The sequence below is a fragment of the Urocampus carinirostris genome, chromosome 11 (assembly GCF_059441175.1).
Source record: "Urocampus carinirostris isolate Australia breed hairy pipefish chromosome 11, RoL_Ucar_1.0, whole genome shotgun sequence".
NCBI classification, from domain to species: Eukaryota; Metazoa; Chordata; class Actinopteri; order Syngnathiformes; family Syngnathidae; genus Urocampus; species Urocampus carinirostris.
In genome coordinates, this window is record NC_142359.1 from 4043276 (window position 1) to 4067034 (window position 23759).

The 23759-nt window shown below is 43.7% G+C and overlaps 1 protein-coding gene across 1 annotated transcript; it reads left to right on the top strand.

Annotated features, from left to right (window-relative positions):
- Positions 1 to 4104: 4104 nt before the first annotated feature.
- On the top strand, positions 4105 to 16837 carry LOC148356228 (uncharacterized). Its single transcript, XM_088347293.1, has 3 exons — positions 4105 to 4397; positions 13187 to 16239; positions 16305 to 16837. The coding sequence occupies exons 1-3, from the start codon at positions 4322 to 4324 to the stop codon at positions 16431 to 16433; spliced, it is 3258 nt and encodes a 1085-aa protein (XP_088203419.1). The 5' UTR covers positions 4105 to 4321; the 3' UTR covers positions 16434 to 16837.
- Positions 16838 to 23759: the final 6922 nt, after the last annotated feature.

Consider the following 23759-nt stretch of genomic DNA (forward strand, 5'->3'; position numbering starts at 1 on the left):
AGGGCACACGGGGACAGACAACTCACTCGCTCATTCACACCTAGGGACAATTTGGACCGGCCAATTCACCTGAAATGCATGTTTTTGGAATGTGGGAGGAAACCGGAGTGCCCGGAGGAAACCCACGTAAGCACGGGGAGAACATACAAACTCCGCACAGGAAGTCCGGGAGCATGTTGGGATAAAATGGCAAAAATATTTACAAGGCAGTACTTGAAGACAAAAGTGGAATTAGAAAAACAGTGTATAGATAACATTTAACAGCATTCAAATGTCCAGATAAGACATGATATGATAACTATTTTTTGTGAGCTTGTTTAGGGGGGTGATAGCCCTGGGATCTGCAGCACGGGGGACACACGTTAGAACAAACCTTCTGGCGGGGGCTGGACTAGTAGATTAAAGAGAAAGAAAAAGAGAGATAAAGAAATAAGAGAAAGACAGAGGGAAAAGCAGAGAGGGCAGGACAAAGAAAGAGAGAGAGAGAGCGTGAGAAACAAAAGAGATAAAAAGTCGTGAGAGAGGGGAAAAAGAAAGGGAGAGGAAGAAAGAAATCCAAAGATAAATAGAAAGAAAGAAGGAGGGAAAAGAAAAGAAAGCAGAAAGGGTATGAAGAGAGAAAGAGAAAAGAAAGAAAAGGGAACAAGGAAGTTAGAGGAAAAGTAGTTAAAATGACACAGAGCGAGAAAGAGACAAAGAGCAACAAAGGAAGAAAAAAAGAGAGACACAGAGAGTGAAAGAAACAGGAAGTGGGAGAAAAGGGATGGAAAAGAGAGAGAGAGAGAAAAAAAAAAGAAATACAAGTAGTGTCTCTGTTCGAGGCACCTAGCTTTGGCAACATCAAATTGATATATTTTAACCTGCAGCTTGTTTTTGTCTTGCACTTCTCTGAGTGTTGTCTCGCGGGCCGGATTCAATCCTTTAGCGGGCCTAATTTGGCCCGCGGGCCGCCTGTTTGGCACCTGTGGTCTACTCCATCGAATACGGCCGAATTAGTCGAATCGATGTCGTCGGAGTCTCTGTCCAGCCTCCTATGAACTCCTCCAGCCTTCTCCTCTCGGCCCACGTCTTTCCGCAGGATGTTGTCCCGGCTCCTCCCATGGGCTTGCCAGGGAAGCCCCACGTGGGCTCCACCACCTCGCCTCGATGTCTGGAAAACCGGGTTGATGAAAAGTCCTTTGTAATTTTGTCGGCGCTGCTGTGGTACCGCGAGCTGGCAAAGACATTCGGACTGGGTAAAGAGCAGCCACTGATTTTCTGGGTTGTGTTGATGACTGTTTTCTTCTGACTGCTGCTGAAAAGCTTCTGACTTTCTCCCCGGAAGTCCGTTCCAAATAGTTGGTAGCCATTTTGTCTTTACCCATATCCCTTCCCCTTGTTGTGCTATACAACTTTCTCAGGAATCAAGAAACAACCAATCCCATTTTGCCGTTTTTTCTGAAGGTGAGTGGAGTTTGGAGTCCTAAATAACTGGGATTTCTATAGTACATGAGTGTTGAAGGATTTTATACATTGGACTATAAAGGATTCTATACGATTGACTACAAATTACATTGAATGCAAAAGATATTCACTGGCTGGGCTGTAGTTCAATGTCAGGGCACCCTGGTGGAAAATGTTGTTTACAGGAACGGCGGGAACGGGACGTAAGGCTGATAAGATAATCAGCACATCCAGACGCAGAATGGCCCTGATGACGTAGAAACGCTAGGTGTTGTTTTGAGTATTCCAAACATTGCGACGCCCAGGAGGGGGGGCTTCCTTGGCACGCCCATGGGAGGAGTCGGCACGCCATTATGCGGCGAGAAGATGGCCAATAGGAGAAATCTAAAGGACTTGAGAAACAGGCTTCCCAGAGACTCCAACGTCACCAATTTAGCCGTTTTCGATGGAGTACACTTAGTGACATTTTTAGAGAAAATAAATCTGCCCCCGTGTGAAAATGTCGGCTTTCTTGTTGAGGTGTACGTTTCTTCGCTCGGGTTCAAAATGTCTCCTTGTCGGCTCCTTATTCTTTTATACCCAAAGGTCCGGGAGAAAGGAGAAGGTGAAAGGAGAGGATTGTGCAGCTCACTACGAGATCCGGCCTGGATCCGATAGGGGGTACATGCTCACTCGACCGCGTCCCGCGCTGTGACACGTCTTGCCATTTATTCACTCGCTGCCTCTTTAATGCGTTCCTGAAAGTGTGCAGGGTGGATTTGCGGTGGCTCGACCTTCCCCAAAAAAGCAGTTGGTGAGCTTTACGAGTGATGGGTTGTTGGCGAACGAAAGGAGATTATGGGCCGGCTCTTTCGAGTGAACGACGAGAGCCCGCTCTCCATCTATAAGGAGTCCGTTCCTTTCAAACGCTCTCACTCTCTCTCTCTCTCTCTCTCTCTGTCCGATTCTCTTTTTTACTTATTCCTCACTTTCTCTCAAATGATGTCTTGCCCACTGTTTTTCTATCTTTTTCTTTTATCCTTCTCTATCTTTGATTCACTCTTTTTCTCCCTCTCTCTCTCACTCTAAATATAGATCTCTGTTTCACTCTTCCTCTCTAAATCTCCTTTATCTCTATATTTCTCTCTCTTGCTGTCTTTCCACCCCTCTGCTGGTCTCATGTTTCTCTCCTTATCTCCACATTTATGTATGTATTCCTTGATCTGTGTTTCTCTTTTTCTTTAAATCTTTCTTCTCTGTCTCGCTCTCTTTTTCTCTCTTTTTTCCTCTTATTCTCTAATTTTCTCTTTCTCCTTTTATCTTTCTCAATTGCTCTGTCTGTATTGTTGTTTCTTTCATTGTCTCTTTGTTGTTATCACTCTTCCCCGCTTTCTCTCTCTCTTTAATTATCTTTCTTTATCTCTGCCTTTTTCTCTTTCTTTCTCAATATTTGTCTTTTCTTTCTCTCTTTAGCTTTATCTTTCTCTTTTCTCTCAATCTTTCTTGATTTATCATTCTCTCTTCCTCAATGTATCTCTCTTTTGCACGCTCTTGCCCCTCTCTCTCTCTTTCTCCCTCTCTCATTCTCCATCCCTCACTCACCTTCTCTCTCTTGCTCTCCCCCTGTTCTATCTTTCTCTCTTTTTTCTCTTTGTTTCTCTTCCTTTCTTGATTTATCATTAACTCTTCCTCAATTTGTCTTGCCCATCTCTCTCACGCGCGCTCTCGCCCATCTCTCTCATCTCTCTCATTTTCTCTTTCTCTCTATCACTCATTCTCCATCTCTCTCTCACCTTCTCTCTCCCACTTTCTCTTGCTCTCCACTTCTGTCTCTCTCTATATCGGGCTCGCTTTCTCTCTCTCTCCATTTCTCTCTCACCTCTCTCTCTCACCTTCTCTTTCTTGCTCTTTCCCTCTGTTTTCTCTTTTTTTTCTCTTTTTTTTCCTCCTCTCTCGATTTATCATTCTCTCTTCCTCAATGTGTCTTTCTCGCATGCGCTCTCGCCTCTCTTTCTCCCTCTCATCTTATTTCTCTCTTTTTTTCTATACCTCATTCTCAATCTCTCTCTCACTTTCTCGCTCTCTTGCTCTCTCCCCCACTCTCTTGCTCTGTTGGTCTGTCTCTCTCTATATCTCTCTCTCCTTCTCTTTTTCCCTCTCGCTCTCTCACCTTTCTTTCTCTCTCTCTCCCTCTCTCTTGCCTTCTCTCCATCGCTCTCTGCTTCTCTCGCTTTCTCCCTCTTTCTCGCCTTTTCTCTCGCTCGCTCTTGCTTACTCTCTCTCTGCCCATTTCTCTCTCCTTCCTTCTCTCTGAGCCGCTTGCGACTCTTTTCCCCACCCGCTCCTCTCCAGAGAGACCGAATCCCTTATCACTCCTCTCCACTGCCCCCGATTCCATTTTTTGTTCCCTTTTCGACTCGGGAAACAACCTGTGCGCCACGCGGAGCACCTGTTACGTTCCACTCCTCCATTTTGGGCGGGGGGAGTTGACTAAAAAAAATGACGCCATAGGAGGAGGGGGGGGGGGTCCATTGAAATGCAAATAGGAGAGAACAAGGAGCGGTTGTGCGTGTTTTTTTGCGTGTGAGCGCCTTCTCCTCTCCATGCGGGGAGAGGAGGGGCGCAAATCCGACAAGTTTTTGTGTCTTTCAGGGGGGGGGGCGACGGGATTTTGGGGGTAAACCCCGCACACTCACTGAAGCCTCTTATGACAAGCAGCAAGAGATCCTCTCTCTGGGTTTTTTTCCTTCTGGTGGATTTTTTTCCCCCGTGCAAACTTCGCAGGTACTTCGGAGAAGTCGTGGATGCCTCGTTGGAGGTGGCGCCTCCTCCTTCCTCCTCCTCCTTCTATCTCCTCCTTCCGCACCTCCTCCGAGCTCCTCTTAGCTCGTCGTGAATCATGTCACGCCGGAAGCAGAAGAGACCCCAACATCTCGTCAATGCCGAGCCGGGGGCCCCGAAGCTTCTCGCTGACGGTAAGGAATTATTCTTTTCATTTACAAACTGCTCAAATGTGATTTATTATCATTATATTTATTTGGATTTTCTTATTTCGAGTTTTTTTGGGGGGTGGGGGTCCACTTAGTGGGGGGGGGGGGGGGGGGTGCATGCAACAGGCTTCTAAAGGTATTTCATTGTGTTTGTGGGGGGAATTGTAGTGATGTGTCGTTTGGGAACGAAACGGCCCTGTGAACCGGCTCCCGTCGTTTACTTTCAAGAGTTGACTCCCCCACCTAAGAAGAGCTGAGACTCTTATCTTAATTTCAGTCTTTCACTCCGTTCTTTCTCTGCTTAACTCTCTCTTTTATTCTCCTTCTTTCTTGATTTCTTAATCTTTCTGTCTTTCACTCCACTTTATCCCCTTCTTTCTCTTCCTCTGCCTTTCTCTGTTTTTTCTTTCTCTTTTCCTTTTTTATATTTTTTCCTTTATTATTTTCCTTTTGCTACTTTTTTTTCTTAGCTTTTTTTGTCCTTTTTTTCTTTCTTGTTTCCATTTTTCTCTGTTTCTTCTTTTCTTTTTCAACACAAGCTTTTTACTTCTTTTCTTGTCTTTTCTTTTTTCTTATTTTGTTTTCTTTTTTCCCTTTTCTAATGCTTTTTTTCTTTTTTTCCCAGCTTTTTGTTCTTTTTTCTTTCCATTTTTTCTCTGTTTCTTTTCTTTTTTTCAATTTTTTTCCTTTTTTCTTTTCCTTTTTCTTATTTTGTTTTCTTTTTCCTAGCTTTTCTTGTTCTTTTTTTCTTTTTTGTTTCCATTTTCTCTGTTTCTTCTTTTATTTTTTCAACACAAGCCTTTTATTTCTTTTCTTGTCTTTTATTTTTTTCTCATTTTCTTTTCCTTTTTCCCTTTTCTAATGCCTTTTTCTCTTTTTTTTCCTAGCTTTTTTGTTCTTTTTTACTTTCTTGCTTCCGTTTTTCTTTTATTCTTTTTATTTTTTTTTATTTTTTTCTTTTTCTTTCCGTTCTTCTTTTATTTTTCAACACAAGCTTTTTACTTTTCTTGTCTTTTATTTTTTCTCTTTGTCTTCTCTTTTTTTCCCTTTTCTAATGCTTTTTTCTCTTTTTTTTCCTAGCTTTTTGTTCTTTTTTATTTCTTCTTTCCAGTTTTTTCTCTGTGTTTCTTCTTTTGTTTCTTTTTCAACACACTTTTCTTCTCTTCTTTTTTCTTATTTTCTTCCATTTTTTCCTTTTCCTCTTTCTACTTTTTTTTTAATTTCTTTTTATCTTTTAGTTTTTTTTGTCATTTCATGCATAATGTTCTACATTCATTTCTATCATATAGATGAAAGCAACTAAGACAATCTAAAGAGCCGTTCAGGACCCCCCCCCCCCCCCCCCCCAAAAAACGGCTCTTTTTAATGAGCCGAGCCGAAAGAGACGGTTTCCTAAAAGAGATCCAGAATTCCAATCACGACTAAGCAACAGGCTCCTAAAGGTCTTTGATTGTGTTTTGGGGGGTCTTGGGGGAGGGGGCTTCTAGGGGGATTTGCGGGGGGTGGAGTGCAATCCTGTGCTTTTTTTCCCATTGTATAGATCTTTCAATGGCGCCCCTCGCACCCTTTTTTTCTACTGCTGCGGAGTGCAAAGTTTTTGTGTCTTTGAGACATTTTGCCCAAAAAAAGGACCCCGGGAATTTAAATAATATCTTGAAATTTTCCGGCATATAAACCCCAAAAATCCCAAATTATATTTCTAAAAAGAGAAAAGTAGTAAATAGGAAAAATCTGTCATGATTAAAACAATCGTTGTCTATTCCGGGGGTCTCAATAGGGTCTGGGTTAGGTGGGGCCAAATCGGGTTTTCTACAAAAAACAATGTTTTCAAATAGTTTTTAAAACTCTCTACGCAAAATAAGATCTAAAAAAAAAGAAAAAAATGGTAAAAAAAAAAGAAAAAAAGATCCATTTCATGCTCATGCTCGAGGTTTTCTGTTAGTTTAGCTTGAAAATGGTGAAAGTAAGATGGTGAAAGTAAGAGAAGGATTGTTTCAAATGGAGTCCGAACCCAAACCCCCCAAAATATAAAAAAAGAATAGTGTTTTTTAGAGATAGAGAGAGAGGTGAGAGAGATACATTGAGGAAGAGAGAATGATAAATCGAGAGAGAAAAAAAAGGGAAAAAAAGAGATGGAGAATAAGAGAGAAAAAGAAATCGAGAAAATGAGAGATAGAAAAGGAAAGAGAGAAAGACAGAGAAGAAGAAAGAGAAGGATTGTTTCAAATTGAGTCCGAACCCAAACCACCCAAAATATATAAAAGAATAGTGTTTTTTAGAGATAGAGAGAGAGGTGAGAGGGAGAAAGAGAGGGGCGAGAGATACATTCAGGAAGAGAGAATGATAAATCGAGAGAGAAAGAAAAGGGAGAAAAAAAGAGATGGAGAATAAGAGAGAAAAAGAAATCGAGAAAATGAGAGATAGAAAAGGAAAGAGGGAGAGAAAGACAGAGAAGAAGAAAGAGAGAGTGTGTCTAAGAAATGCACGTACGCGCACGCGCCACACAAGCAACTTGGCTGCAATGCTGTTTTAAGCCAGAAGATGGCATCATTGACGCAATTTGGCACCATTTTTTAAAGAGACAGTACCTATATTTGTATAAAGCAGTAGTTCTAAAATAGAGGGGTGGGGGTGCGTTTGAAATCAGGATTTAAAAACATTTTTTTTTTTACTGTTGCAGAAAAAGTGCATAGCACCTCCACTCCATTAGGGGGCAGCGGCGCTCTCATGGGCAGAGAATGGGTCCGATGGTATAGCATCTCTGCTTAACTCTCTCTCTTTTATTCTCATTCTTTCTCTCTTTCACTCCTTCTCTTTATCCCCTTCTTTCTCTTGATCTCCTACCCTCTCTTTCTCTTCCTCTGCTTCTCTCTCTGTTTTTTCTTTCGCTTTTCTTTCCTACCTCTTTTTCTTCCTTCCCTTCTCCCTCCTTCTCTTTATCCCCTTCTTTTCTCTTGATCTCCTACCCTCTCTTTCTCTTCCTCTGCTTCTCTCTCTCTGTTTTTTCTTTCGCTTTTCTTTCCTACCTCTTTTTCTTCCTCCCCTTCTCCCTCCTTCTCTGTATCCCCTTCTTTCTCTTGATCTCCTACCCTCTCTTTCTCTTCCTCTGCTTCTCTCTCTCTGTTTTTTCTTTCGCTTTTCTTTCCTACCTCTTTTTTCTTCCTCCCCTTCTCCCTCCTTCTCTTTATCCCCTTCTTTCTCTTGATCTCCTACCCACTCTTTCTCTTCCTCTGCTTCTCTCTCTCTGTTTTTTCTTTCGCTTTTCTTTCCTACCTCTTTATCTTCCTCCCCTTCTCCCTCCTTCTCTTTATCCCCTTCTTTCTCTTGATCTCCTACCCTCTCTTTCTCTTCCTCTGCTTCTCTCTCTCTGTTTTTTCTTTCGCTTTTCTTTCCTACCTCTTTTTCTTCCTTCCTTTCTCCCTCCTTCTCTTTATCCCCTTCTTTTCTCTTGATCTCCTACCCTCTCTTTCTCTTCCTCTGCTTCTCTCTCTCTGTTTTTTCTTTCGCTTTTCTTTCCTACCTCTTTTTCTTCCTTCCCTTCTCCCTCCTTCTCTTTATCCCCTTCTTTCTCTTGATCTCCTACCCTCTCTTTCTCTTCCTCTGCTTCTCTCTCTCTGTTTTTTCTTTCGCTTTTCTTTCCTACCTCTTTTTCTTCCTTCCCTTCTCCCTCCTTCTCTTTATCCCCTTCTTTCTCTTGATCTCCTACCCACTCTTTCTCTTCCTCTGCTTCTCTCTCTCTGTTTTTTCTTTCGCTTTTCCTTCCTACCTCTTTTTCTTCCTCCCCTTCTCCCTCCTTCTCTTTATCCCCTTCTTTCTCTTGACCATGTTTTTTCTACCGTGTGGCCCCCAAGCCAATTTGCACATACATAGCCGAGAGATTGAGAATAAAATGTAGACACAAATGAAAAAAATATTTAACAAAAATGAGTAGACGGGCGATAAAGATAAAATAATAAAGTAATAAAGAGGAAAACGAAAGTGGAAGTCTCCCGAAAAGATAGATGGGAAAATGCCGGTGAGATTTCTCTGTTTGAAAAGGTTGGCAGCAGACAGCATGAAGCCAAATATGCCCGAGAGGTTTTCTTCTTCTGAGGGAGGCGCGATTAAAAATAACTGAGAATCACTAGCATGGGAATGTCCGTTTTACAGAGAGCTTTTCATTGGCTAAAGTGGATGGAGATGGTTCATGATGCCTTATATGGGAGGATCTGGGAGGAAGAAAGGCGATTTTTGAAAAGAAATGAAAAGCCTTGGACTTTTACAGTAAGGACGTTAGTTTATTGTCTTTTTACCTCCTCGGGAGATAATGGTTACGTTTCCCTCCATTGTCGTAATCCCCCCCGTCCCCCCGCACACACACGCGCTAGTCCTTTTTTTTTTTTTACTTTGCGCTGGAGATTGCGAAAGAATTTGACCCCCGAGTAGCAAAGGTGAGAGGAGTTGACCAATAAGAGGGTGCGGACAGTGGATTGGCCCTCGGCCCGGCTTGACCCTTGACCTCCTGGGTGACGTGGAGGGGGAAGGGTGAGATGAAAGACAGAGTGGGAAGGGGACGGGGACGGACGGACGGGGGGGGATTTAAGAGACGTTCGGAGTTGTCGTGGCGACGCCCATTGTCCTGGGCTATGTGTTGCCGTGGCAACAAGGTGGACGAAGAGCTTTTGTGGCGAGTTTGAAAACTTCCAGGCGTTTTTTTCGTTTGAAGTCGGGGGGGTTAACCACGCGCCTGTGAGAAGCACAGGATAAAAACGAGCTGCGTGTTGAATGTCAGCCACTTGGTGCGGCTAAAGCCCGGCGTTACTCGCAAAGACGCTGTAGTTGTACTTTTTTTTTCTCCCTCTCTTTATTTTATGTTAAGCACTTATTCTCTCTTTCCTTCTCTCTCTATTTTTCTTTCTTTCTCTGCCCTTGTCTCTCTCAATGTCTTTCCTTTTTATCTTTTTGTCTCTTAATATGTCTTCTTTTTTCATTTTCTCTGTTTTTTCACTACCTTTTTCTCTCTCTCACTTTCTCTCTCCCTCTTTTTATTTTACATTTCTCTCTTATTCTTTTGTTCCTTCTCTCTCTGTCTCTTTGACTCTCTCTTCGACTCTCTCTTCCTATGTGTCTTTCTCTTTCTCTCTGTCTTTCTTTTTTTTTCTTATTTTCTCACTATTTTTCTTTTAATATTTCTTCTCTTTTCTTTTTTGCTCTGTTTTTTTCTCAATCTTTATCTCCCTCTCACTTATTCTCCCTTTCCTTTTCTCTGTCTTTCTTTTCATGCCCCTCTTTGTTTTTTGCTTTCTCCTTTTTTGTCTTCTCTCTTTTTTTTCTCTTCCTCACTCTCTACAGTTCGCTTTTTTCTATATTTTCTTTATTTTTCTTCTATTTGTCTCTGCCTTGCTTCTCCTTATTTGTCTCTCAGTATTTTTTTTTTCTTTTTTTCTCTCTTTCTCTTTATTTCTCTCTCTTTCCCTCTTGCTATCACGCTCTCTTTCCCCTTTCTTTCTCATTCTCTCGTTCTTTCTTTCTTTCTTTCTGTCTGTCTATCTGTCTTTCTTGTTTTCTTGTTTTCTTTCTCTTTCTTTCTTTTTCTTTCTCTCTTTATTTCTCTCTCTCTCTTTCTCTCTTTTTCCCCTCCCTTCCTTTCGTCCTTTGTATTGGACTGACCCAGGCGACCATTTTTTTTTTCTACCGTGTGGCCCCCAAGTTAAAATGAGTTTGACACCCCTTTTTCAAGTAATCCTTTAGGTGAATTTTACCGACACGCAAAAAGTAAAGTTGAGATAAATGAAGTACCCTTCCGGCCATCACAGTTCTCAGGCCCGCAGGTATTAAAGCCCGACCCGACCCGAGCACGACTATCAACTTGTTTTGCAGGACCGAACCCGAAGCCAACCCCAAATTTTACATTTATTTGTGAGGACTTGGAAGGAAGAAAGGTGATTTTTGAAACTAAATTCAAGCCAGTCTTTTGTAACCAAATCGAAGTGAATCAAGACTGTATAAACATTTACATCTTTTATAGTTAAAATGAGTGACAATTTTCCATTATTGACACTATTTTTTTTAAGAATTGAAGGGAAATTTTAAGGTCTTCTTTTATTTTGAAGGGTTGAAAATTGGACCATAAACCAAAGAAATTTTGTATTTCGTACGGTTTTGATGAGTTACCATTAAAAAAAAAACACAAAAAACACTAAAGGGCTATTTAAAAAGCATATATGTGTCACAGACCAGGAACGGAGACGGGACCCAATTGCGTTCGTTTTACTCAGTTTTTATTAAGAGGGAGAACAGGACTTGCGTCCATGATCCGATGATCGTCGGTCACGGGTGGAAGATAGCAGGAACGCGGAAGTGTCGAGCGAGGGACAGCGAGAAAACAGGTCGATGGCCGGGACGGAGGAACAAAGGCGGTAACGAGTCCAGAAAAGAGGTCGGCAACAGGTATCAGGCAGGAAACAGGGCAAAAACAGGTCGATGGCCGGGGCGGAGGAGCAAAAACAGAAACGGGTCCAGAAAAGAGGTCAGCAACAGGTATCAGGCAGGAAACGGGGCAAAAACAGGTCGATGGCCGGGACGGAGGAGCAAAAACAGAAACGGGTCCAGAAAAAAGGTCGGCAACAGGTATCATGCAGGAAACAGGGCAAAAACAGGTCGATGGCCGGGGCGGAGGAGCAAAAACAGAAACGGGTCCAGAAAAGAGGTCGGCAACAGGTATCAGGCAGGAAACGGGGCAAAAACAGGTCGATGGCCGGGGCGGAGGAGCAAAAACAGACACGGGTCCAGAAAAGAGGTCGGCAACAGGTATCAGGCAGGAAACGGGGCAAAAACAGGTCGATGGCCGGGGCGGAGGAGCAAAAACAGACACGGGTCCAGAAAAGAGGTCGGCAACAGGTATCAGGCAGGAAACAGGGCAAAAACAGGTCGATGGCCGGGGCGGAGGAGCAAAAACAGAAACGGGTCCAGAAAAGAGGTCGGCAACAGGTATCAGGCAGGAAACGGGGCAGGATAGAGTCAGGAGTCACAAAAGCTTGCCTAGCGTGTCGCGTAGGTTCACAAACGATCCGACAAATGTTGACAGGAAAAGCAGGGGTTTAAAGAAGAGGACCACCTGAAAATTCTGAGGGATAGTAAAAATTAAGAAAAATAAATCGTGAATAACAGTCATAGCACCGCAAAGGCGTGGACATTTTATGTCCAAAATACTTTGAGGGTATATAAAGTTATTACTAATCCCTAGGGTCAAGAATCTAGCACAGCACTTTCAAGAGAGAAAAGAGAGAAAAGGTAGAGGGACAAAGACGAATGCTGGGTGCATAATTAAAAAAAAAAAAGTCAGCGAGAGAGAAACCTGTCATAACATGAAAGGCATTTTTTGTCTCAACCTGGTCCAAAATTTGTGGACCAGGTTGAGGAACATCGGAGGAACACCAGCACCCCGGCAAGCCAGTCGCCATATTGTTTTACGTGTTAATTATTTGAAGAGGTTATGAGTGTTTTAAGCTAGGTTCTGGTGGTTTTCTTGGGGCTAGTTGTGTCGCAGTAATAGTACCACAAAGGGCGAGCAGACAAAAAGGAACTAACAGGCAAAAAGATCACAGAGACACGCCAATGGGGGAGTTAACCGGGACTGATCAAGGAAGGGCAGCCGCAACCCTGGCGTAAAAACTCGAGGCTGGCCTACGAAAAAACAGGCAGTGAGCAGCCAGGATAACCTGGGACCAATGTTCCCTGTGATTTTCCCCGGGTCTGAGCATTCTTGTTGAGTGGAAGGCAACAAGATTCACTTGATATCATTGGAATTGAATGCAACACAAACTTTTTCTTATTATTCCCTGTTTTTTTTCTTTTTTTTTTCCTTTTTTTGTGTTTATTTTTTCCGAGCTGTTACTTTTTTTTTGTTCTCTATTTACTTTTTTTCCTACATTTCTTTCTTTTCTTTTTTTTCTAGCTTTTTCCTAATTTTTTCTTCTTTTTTTCCTCTTCCTTTTGTTTCTTTTTTTTCTCAGCTTTTCACTACTTTTTCATTTTGGTATTTTTTTCTTCTTTGTTCTATTCCCCCCTTCATTTTGTGCATAGTTTTACATAAAATTTGGTCATGTTGGGATTAAAGAAGCAAAAACAACCCGAAGAGCCGTTTAGGACCCGAAAGAGCCGGTTCCTTTTAGTGATCCGAGCCGAAAAAGCCGGTTCTCGACAAACTCTACTAACTTTACTCAACTTCGTGCTACTTCGACTCGACTTCAAAATACCGCATTTAGGACACAACGTCAGGGGAACCCGTGTATTTTTACCTTCACTTTGACTTAAGTCGCTTCTTAATTAGTAATTTTGAGCCCTGATTTTTGTGCGCTGGCTCGATTTTCTTGTGCGCTGAGAATGTGCGCGCAGCTTAGAGGGAACACTGCCTGAGACCAACAACAAAACGCAGCAACGGTTACTGCAACAAACACGATATGGCCGGGAATAAACAAACCCAGGGACGTGGCAAAGACCGGCGCTAGCGCTAGGCTAGACGGCCAAACGCAAAGGAGCACCAACCAGAAGTAAACCAAATAGGAAAGCCCTCGGCAGCCCCGATGCAAACCAGGAGCTAGGGAAAAGCCACAATCTTCCAAGCGGAAATGAGTGTTAGGCAATCGCTGTTCGCTACAATTTCTTGGGACATCACAACTCTATCGCTAACAAGCCGGATATGTCCACTTTAAGACTAGATTTGAGATGAGGACTTCACCAATAATTCTGTTTGAGAGTCCTGGCTTACTGGCGTTTCCTTGTTTTTTTTACAGATGACCTGCGCACCAAGTCGCCATCCACCTATCTCGGATCCGAAGTCACCTCATCGGGATCTTCATCCGCCTCCTCGCCGAATTCCCTCCAAGACTGCCAGCCCCCTTTAGCTCCTCGCTCGTCCCCCGGCGGGGTCCACGCGCCCTCCTTGCCCAACGAAAGCTCGCCCCCACCCCACTGGCCCAACCACATTGCGACTTTTGCAACCTCCCTGCCGAACACTCACTCTTCCCTCTCCCCGGACTTTCCTCACCCGTCGTTGTCTTCGCAGACGCACTCGCCTCCCCCTCTGGATCAGACTTCCGCCGAGCAGGCTCTCTCACGTTCCACCGTGGCTTCACCGACCATGGGCATTTCCGCCACCACCACGACCTCCTCATTGTCCTCCCGATGCCTTCCTACCCAATGCGGTGACGGCAGTTCACCTCCGCACCGGGCCTCAAATCTGCCCGGCTCCCGAGATCTTCAGGTGCCGCCCACCCTAGCGGTGCTTCTGGAAGAGCTTCGAGTCCTACAGCAGAGACAAATCCACCAGATGCAGATCACGGAGGAAATCTGCAGGCACGTTTTGAAGCTCGGCGGTGTCGTCCTGGGGCAGGAAGCCAACCCGCGCGGTAGCGTTGCAGACAGTCACCAGAAGTCCACGTCTTCCTCGCTGCTGCACCCCTCGACTGCCGCCAGTGTCACCGCAACCACCACGTCCCTGTTAGCTGGCCTGCCGACATCGCTGTTTAACCAGCCACCTCAATCCAAACAAGGTGTTCCGCTGGTCAACGGAACAAAAACCCCTTCATCCATATCATCCATGGTGTCAAGCCAGTCCATGTCCTCTCTTCAGCCACTCTCCTTGTCCTTGGGACTGCCGCCTCGCTCCTCCTCCGCTTCCACTTTATTTGCTCATGGCAACGGTGTAAGCTTCTCTGCAGGTAGCCATTCCCAAGATCTCCAGTACACATCCTCCTCTCTAGGATCCACTTCAGCGTCTGGACGACCGCAGCACATGTGCCGCTTTTGCGGCAAGGTTCTCAGCAGTGACTCCTCTCTTCAAATCCATCTGAGGTCACACACCGGAGAAAGACCTTACCAGTGTCCGGTATGCCTGAGTCGCTTCACCACACGAGGAAACCTCAAAGCTCATTTCCTGCGCCACAGAGAGCAGAACCCGGAGCTGTCCCTCTCGCTGCTTCCCCCTGCACTATCAGAGCAGACTCCTAGCGCCTCGGCCCCCAGCGCTGTCCGGCGGAGGAAGCGCCGGGCCGAAGATGACGAGTCATTTAACGGAGTGAAGGGGAGCGTTCCCCCCAGCTTAACTGAGAATCTGGCTCTTGGATTCCTATCCAGCGCATCTCCTCGGCTCTCTCCTTCCTCTCTACCTCTGCCACCCTCTGTGGACATGGCACTTCTCTCAACGGCCCATTCCCTGCTACAACTGAACCGGGCCTCAACGGTTGCCGGCGCTCAGGGATCCGTGCAACCTCCTTCCACCTCATCAATGTCCTCTTCCACATTGGCGAGCCAGTTTAAAGGAATGAAGCAGCAGCGCTTTGATGAAAACACTCCTCCCCACTCAGCCCTTCATACACCTGCTTCCTACTCTCAAGTGGCTCACCTCCCGAAGATTCTCTTCCCGGGAGGTGCCTCCCCACACCACCTGGCCCTCTTGCGGCCCGCGGGCCACCCGTCGTCTTCCCACCTCGCTTCAACGCACCAGCTCTCTTTCCCTTTCCCGCCGTTTCCAAAAGCAGCCACGTCTTCGCCCTCCTCCTCCCCCACCTCTTTGGCTCAGACCTCAGACACTTCCAAGCTTCAGCGTCTGGTACAGAAGCTTGAGAAGCAGCCACAAGAAGGGTCTTCATCAGCACAAACCCTGTCTGAAGCAAACACAAACAGTCATAACCTGACTACCGCCTCCAGTGTCTATCACAGGGAAATGTTGGCCACTCTCGGCATCGGTACCAACGCCAGCCAAGGAGTCCCGAGCGTCAACCTGACCACCCCTGTCTCTGCCGCGTCCTCTCTTCCTACTGCTCAGTTGGTCAACCAGTGCGGCATATGCCTGCGGGTCCTCAGCTGCGCTCGAGCCCTGCGCTTGCACCAGGCCACTCACATGGGAGAGCGACCCTTCCCTTGTAAACTCTGCGGTCGCTCCTTTTCCACCAAGGGTAGCCTCAGGGCCCACCTGGCAACTCATCGGGCCAGACCTGCCAATTCCCGGGCGCTTAACTCTTGCCCGTTGTGCCCGCGCAAGTTCACAAACGCCCTGGTACTCCAGCACCACATCCGCCTGCACCTCGGTGGGCAAATACCCCCAAATGGAGATGCTGTACAGGCGGAAGATGAAGCAGAAATTGAAAACGCAGTCTTTCTTGATGGTCTGGGCAACGATTCTGGTAGCTCACAAGCGCAAGCTCAGCAGGTTTTTCCACTAGCTCTCACGATGACGACCTCCAAAAATGATACTGTAAAGACTGCCACAAATTGTGACGTAAAAACGGAGGACTCGGAGGAGTCTGCGCCTGTTGTCAACCCACCTTCGGCTCACAGTTCTCCCTCGACGGAAGTTGAGGACCCCCGGGATCTTAGTGACAACAACCGTGATGCCGGTAGCCTTTTGAAGGACTCCCAAGAGGAAGTCCACACTGTTGTGGGAAGCCCTAGCGAAATCCCCTCAGGTCCCGATCCGGTGAACGGCACGGAGGACCCCGTCCCCTCGTACACATCGAAGCTTGATGAAACCGGTGCGATCGGAGATGACGACGGCTACAAATACGCAGCGTCTGGAATTCCTTCACCTGTGCAGACCCCTCCAGCAAGCCCAGAAACAAGCAACCCAGTACCTGATGTTCACGTCTCAGAAGAAGCAGACCGGGGTGACAGTGATAGAGACTCCGCGGTTACGGCACCGCCGTCAACGTCTGGGGCGGAACTTGAAAAAGAGAGTGTGGCGAGCCTGGTCACTGCTCCGGCAGCACGCTCCCAACCCCCTCGCTCGGAAAAACCCTACAGCTGCTCCCAATGCGGAAAGCTGTACGCCAGTCGTAGCGGTCTCAAGGTACGAAATCGGGGTATTTTCGAACCGACGACATGCTTTAACGCAGGGTTGCTTCTCCTCCGCAGGGTCACATGAAAACTCATCCTGTAGTTCTGGCCGCCCCCTCGAGAGACCAGGGCAACAAGAGTGACACTGCCGAGGAAGACAAGAAGGAAGACCACGCTGATCCAGATGGCAATGAGGCGTCCTGCTGAATAGATGGAGAAGACCATATAAGATAGTGTTTTAGTATGTACTCTTGACCGACCCCTGTCCTCGGTCTTACTTAGGTCCATCGTCTCGTACGGGTGATGGATGTAGTTTGTTTTGTAGCGAATGGCTGTTTTCATTCGAATGAGCACAACGAGGCCTTACTGTCGACACGTCAGACCCCTAAGCCTTATTTTCACTTCCCGTCGCGTCGTTGTGGTGCTGCTACGCGACTCGTGTGTCGCGTCTCCTGTCTTGAAAGCTGCTCGTGACGGTTGTTGACCAGCGTACCCCGAAACTCTTTCCCGTAAACCGTGCAGCCTTTTTGAAAGTCCGGCCGAATGTTTTTCTAAATCTTTTTTATAAAAAATATGTTCCCAAAGTGATTAAAATGAACATGTGAAACGAAGATGTGCATTTTTTTTGGTCTATTACCGTAGCAGCAGAACGGCTGTAGTTTGTTGAGCAGCAATTGCATTAATCGAGGAGAAGATTGGATTCGGCTGCTCGGAGTGGTCGGGGGTCAGGAGCTGCAGTACCTAACCAGCATTGGAGACCCCTCCGAAGCACAAAACCTAGCTAAAGAAACTCATGGAGGCCCATAGTACAGCTGTGTCTGCAAATTTCCTCTGTGATCTGCATCTGGTGGATTTGTGTCTGCTGTAAGACTCGAAGCCCTTCCAGATCAGACAGAACCTATAGGTCACATACAAACACATAAAGAAATCGGGATTCATAAAGGGATGGATAGATGTCTTCATAGAAGGCTAGATAAATGTCTCAATAGATGGATAAATATCTGGATGGATAGATGTTTATATAGATTGATAGATGTCTAGATAGATAGATAGATAGAAGTCTGGATAGATAGATATCTAGATAGATGTATAGCTTGATGTCTACATAGACGGATACATGTCTGGATGGATAGATGTCTGTATAGATGTCTATATAGATAGATGGATGGATGTCTAGATAAATGTCTCGATAGGTGTCTAGATAGATAAACAGATGTCTAGATAGATAACTAGATGTGTAGATAAATGTCTAGATAAATGTCTAGATAAGTGTCTAGATGGATCGATGGATGTCTAGATAGATGTCAAGATAGACAAATAGATGTCTAGATAAATGTCTAGATAGATATATGTCTAGATAGATAAATAGATGTGTAGATACATGTCTAGATAAATGTCTAGATAGATGAATAGATTTCTAGGTAAATGTCTAGATAGATGAATAGAGGTCTAGATGTCTAGGTAGTAGTGTATATAGATGTCTAGATAAGTGTCTAGATGTCTAGTTAGATAGATGTCTTGATAAGTGACTAGATAGATAGATGTCTAGATAATGTCAAGATAGATAAATAGATGTCTAGATAGATATATGTCTAGATAGATAACTAGATGTGTAGACAGATTCTAGATAAGTGTCTAGATAGATAGATGGATGTCTAGATACATGTCTAGATAGATATATGTCTGGATAGATAACTAGATGTGTAGATAGATGTCTAGATAAATGTCTAGATAGATGAATAGATGTCTAGATAAATTTTTAGATGGATAGATGTCTAGGTAGTAGTGTAAATAGATGTCTAGATAAGTGTCTAGATGTCTAGATAGATAGTGGTCTAGATAAGTGTCTAGATAGATAGATGTCTAGATAGATGTCAAGATAGACAAATAGATGTCTAGATAAGTGTCTAGATAGATATATGTCTAGATAGATAAATAGATGTGTAGATAGATGTCTAGATAAATGTCTAGATGGATGAATAGATGTCTAGATAAATATCTAGATAGATAGATGTCTAGGTAGTAGTGTATATAGATGTCTAGATAAGTGTCTAGATAGATAGATAGATAGATGTCTAGATAAATGTCTGGATAGATAGATAGATGTCTAGGTAGTAGTCTATATAGATATCTAGATAAGTGTCTAGATAGATAGATGTCTAGATAGATAAATAGATGTATAGATAGATGTCTAGATGGATAGATAGCTAGATGTCCATAAATATAGTTGTTTGGATAGGTGTGTAGATAAATGCCTAGATAAATGTCTAGATAGATAAATAGATGTCTAGATAGATGGATAGATGTCTAGATGGATAGATAGCTAGATGTTTATAAAGATAGTTGTCTAGATAGATGTCTAGATAAATGTCTAGATGGATGAATATATGTCTAGATAGATGTCTAGATAAATGGCTGGATAAATGTCTAAATAGATGTCTAGATAGATAAATAAATGTCTAGATAGATATCTTTCAAAGCTGAGGATTTCGGGTTCTTCCTTTTCACCCCGAGGATAAGATTTGAAACGATGCTGCTGTTGCCACTACAAAAGGCACCAGAGTGCAATTCTTTGGGGTGGTACTGTGAACTGTTGACAAATTGCAATTTCGGAAGCTGTATTTCTTACCGTTCCTGTGTTTTTTCGGTAGAGGTTTAGCGTGTGTGTGTTTAGCTCGGGAAAGGGAGGGGATTTTGCATGTGCGCGTTGGGTTTGGGGGTGTCCTTCCCTCTTTGTCTGCGCCTCATTCGGCTTTTTCTGCCCCAAAGGCTTTTTGAACATGGAAGGTGTACGCCAGAGAAGAAGAGAATCAAAGGCTCCTGAGGGGGTGATTGTGGCTGCAGCTGGAGGGGCCATCACCTAGCCCCCCCTCCACACTTTTTCATGCACACTCTTTTTATTTTTGCTTTCATTTCAGTGCTTTTAGCCCCCCCACCCATTTTTCACCCCTCCCGTGTAATGAGGTGACACACAGGAAGCCCTAATCCCTACACAATGCCACCCCCTTCCCCCGCAAGACACCCAGGACCCCATCCAGAGCGGTGATGTGTCAGCCGTGAACGAAACGGCTGAATGAGCTGGCTCTTGGAAGTGAGCGACCGGAGCCGCCTCTCCGCCGATCAGGAGATGGCGTTCTCTGTCTCTCTTTCTCTGCCTCTTCTCCTCTCTCTGATTTTCTCTTTCTACATTTTTCTCTTTTTCTCTCTCTACTATCTCTCGCTCCGTCAATTTTTTTTTCTCTCTCTCTCTCTCTCTTTCTCTCTCTCTCTCTCTCCAATTCGCTCTCTCTTACTCTCTCCCTCTTTCTCTCTCTCCCTCTTTCTCTCTTTCTTTCTTTCTCTGTCTCTGTCTCTCTCTCTCTCTTTCTTTGTCTTTGTCACTCTCTCCATTTTTTTCGTTCTCTCTCTCTCTCTCTCTCTCTCTCTCTCTCTCTCTCTCTCTCTCTCTCTCTCTCTCTCTCTCTCTCTCTCTCTCTCTCTCTCTCTCTCTTTCTTTCTTTCTTTCTGTCGGTGTCACCCCCTTTCTCTCTCTCTCTCTCTCTCTCTCTCTCTCTCTCTCTCTCTCTCCAATTATATATATATAGTCTTTCTCTCACTTTCTTTCTCTTTCTCTTATTTTCTCTTTTTCTTAGTTTCTCTCATCCTCTCTCTGTTTTTTGTTTCCTTTCTCTGTCTCTCTAGTTATCTTTCTCTCTTTCTCTCTCCTATGTTTGTCTCCCGCCTTCTCTCTAACTCTCTCTGTAATTCTTATTTTCTCTCTTTTCTTTGTCTCTGTGTTTCAGTCTCTCTCGTCCTCTCTCTCTCTCTCTCTCTCCCTTCCTTTTTCACTCTGTCCCTTTGTGTCTTTTCTGTTTTTCTTTCTCCGTCTAATTCTCTATCATTCTCTATTCCCTCTAGTTGTATCCTTCCTCGCTCTCCAATTCTCACTTTTTTTTCTCTCCTTTTTTGCCATTTTTAATCTTTCTCTTGTATTGTCATTCTCTCTTCCTCAATGTATTTCTTTCCCTTATTTTCTCCCTCTCTCTCTCTTTCCAATTTGTTTCTCTCTCTTTCTTTTTACATCTCTCTCGCTTTTTCATTCTCTCCCTTTGTGTCTTTTCTGTTTTTCTTTCTCTCTCCTATTCTCTATCTTTCTATATCCCCTCTAGTTTTATCCTTCCTCACTCTCCAATTCTCACTCTTTGTCTTTTTCCTCTCCTTTTTGCCATTTTTGTTATCTTTCTCTCTTGTTTTGTCATTTTCTCGTCCTCAATGTATTTATTTCCCTTATTTTCTCTCTCTCTCTCTCTCTCTCTCTCTCTCTCTCTCTCTCTCTCTCATTCCAATTTGTGTATATCTCTTTCTTTACATCTCTCTCTCTCTCTCTCTTTCTCTCTCTTATTCCAATTTGTGTATATCTCTTTCTTTGCATCTCTCTCTCTCTCTCTCTCTCTCTCTCTCTTATTCCAATTTGTGTATATCTCTTTCTATACATCTCTCTCTCTCTCTCTCTCTCATTCCAATTTGTGTACATCTCTCTCTCTCTCTCCCTCTCTCTCTCTCTCTCTTATTCCAGTTTGTGTATATCTCTTTCTTTACATCTCTCTCTCCCTCTCTCTCTCTTATTCCAATTTGTGTATATCTCTTTCTTTGCATCTCTCTCTCTCTCTCTCTCTCTCTCTCTCCCTCTCTCTCTCTCTCTCTTATTCCAGTTTGTGTATATCTCTTTCTTTACATCTCTCTCTCTCTCTCTCTTATTCCAATTTGTGTATATCTCTTTCTATACATCTCTCTCTCTCTCTCTCTCTCATTCCAATTTGTGTATATCTCTTTCTTTACATCTCTCTCTCTCTCTTATTCCAATTTGTGTATATCTCTTTCTTTACATCTCTCTCTCTCTCTCTCTCTATCTCTTATTCCAATTTGTGTATATCTATTTCTTCACATCTCTCTCTCTCTCTCTCTCTCTCTCTCTCTCTCATTCCAATTTGTGTACATCTCTCTCTCTCTCTCTCCCTCTCTCTCTCTCTCTCTTATTCCAGTTTGTGTATATCTCTTTCTTTACATCTCTCTCTCCCTCTCTCTCTCTTATTCCAATTTGTGTATATCTCTTTCTTTGCATCTCTCTCTCTCTCTCTCTCTCTCTCTTATTCCAATTTGTGTATATCTCTTTCTATACATCTCTCTCTCTCTCTCTCTCATTCCAATTTGTGTATATCTCTTTCTTTACATCTCTCTCTCTCTCTTATTCCAATTTGTGTATATCTCTTTCTTTACATCTCTCTCTCTCTCTCTCTCTCTCTCATTCCAATTTGTGTACATCTCTCTCTCTCTCTCTCCCTCTCTCTCTCTCTCTCTTATTCCAGTTTGTGTATATCTCTTTCTTTACATCTCTCTCTCCCTCTCTCTCTCTTATTCCAATTTGTGTATATCTCTTTCTTTACATCTCTCTCTCTCTCTCTCTCCCTCTCTCTCTCTCTCTCTTATTCCAGTTTGTGTATATCTCTTTCTTTACATCTCTCTCTCCCTCTCTCTCTCTTATTCCAATTTGTGTATATCTCTTTCTTTACATCTCTCTCTCTCATTCCAATTTGTGTACATCTCTTTCTTTACATCTCTCTCTCTCTCTCTCTCTCTCTCTCTCTCTCTTATTCTAATTTGTGTATATCTCTTTCTTTACATATCCCTCTCTCCCCCTCTCTCTCTCCAAACCATTGCAAAGAACCGCTCGGGAGTCGGGCGAAACGGCTCTTTTTTTAGTGAGCCCAGCCCAAAGAGCCGCCTCCCTAAGACGATCCCTCATTGCCGGGACCCCCGGGAGCTGGATGTAAAGGGGGCAGGACGGGACCTGGCCCAGCTGTCCCAAAATGGCTTCCCCCTTTCATCCTTCTCCCTTTTCAGCCCGCATGGCAACCGGTCGCCTAGCGAAAGAACGTCCAGAGGAGCGAAGGCGAACAAAGGCGCTGGAATCACCTTCCAGTGATTTCACGCCTTAATCACTCACTTGACACTCTCTTCTCCGCGACCCTCTCGGAATAATATCCACATTTTTTCAGTCAACTTGATCAATTTATGGAGAAATGTGTGTCTTCTGTCCCCCCCGGGGGGTCTCCAACCTTATTCTAGCGTCGAATTACTTTTTCTTCCTAATTATTTCAAAGGGCAGCCACTAGATGGCGTACTACATAGCTTGATAGTTAGCTAGAAAGGTAAACGGGTACGAATCTAAAAGGGAGCTAGTTAGCTAACTAAAGAGCAACAAATCAACTAAATAATCCTATAGAAAGTATTTTCTTCTTCTTTTTTTCCTTTTTTATTAAAAAGTAGACAGATAGCTAAACTCGTGTAACCGCGGTGTGCTTGTCCCACCAAAGATCCACATTCATGCTGGACTGGATGATGAGGTTTTTATTACAGTTACTGCAAATGAATGAGTCACAACATTCGCTTTTCTGCTGGCTTTGATCTCAGTAGCAGTTCCGCGGTGTACTTGTCCCACCAAAGATCCACATTCACGCTGGACTGGATGATGAGGTTTTTATTATTACAGTTACTGCAAATGAATGAGTCACAACATTAGCTTTTCTGCTGGCTTTGATCTCAGTAGCAGTTCCGCGGTGTACTTGTCCCACCAAAGATCCACATTTACGCTGGACTGGATGATGAGGTTTTTATTACAGTTTCTGCAAATGAATGAGTCACAACATTAGCTTTTCTGCTGGCTTTGATCTCAGTAGCAGTTCCCTCTGAAAACTGCCCAACAAAGCATATCAAAGAGCTTTCTTTTCAATTTACATATAATACATTTAAGAATATAGATCGTATAGTGGATTTTTAACGTTTACAATGAATTCAACATATTTTTTTCTTTAGTCTGAATTTTAACCGACAACATCCTTTTTAATGTATATGAGAAAATAGAAATAAAAACAATAATGAGTATAAAAACGGGTACAATTTACCTGCAAATGAATGAGTCACAACATTAGCTTTTCTGCTAAAACGTAAAAGGCTACCTAACTTGTTGAATAGCTAAAATGGTGAGAGGATAGCTAGCTAAAAAGGTAGCCTGATAGCTAGCTTAGCTAAAAAGGTAGCCAGATAGCTAGCAAAAAAAACCTGCACATTTATTACTCATTTGCATTATAAAACACTTCAATTTGAACTGAAAATATAAAAGGCTAGCTAGCTTGCTGAATAGCTAAAAGGGTGGGATGATAGCAAGCTAAAAAGGTAACCTGATAGCTAACCTAGCTAAAAGGGTAGCCAGATATGAGCTCGAACCATGTGACTTCTTACTCTTAGTAGGTGTCAGGTTTAAATAGGGAGCAAAGGTGTTCAATTTGATAGTGCACTCTCATACTGTTCCCAGAAACTCCCAAAATGGCACACCATGGCAAGGAACTCTCTGGAAACCTTAAAGAAATAAATGGTGGCACTACATATATTACCTCATATTGTTAGAAAATGATATAATGAAATTGTGAATATGTTTAATTGCTGTTAAAAGTGTCGATTAAAATTGTTCAAACCTTACATTGTTTATTTGCTGTT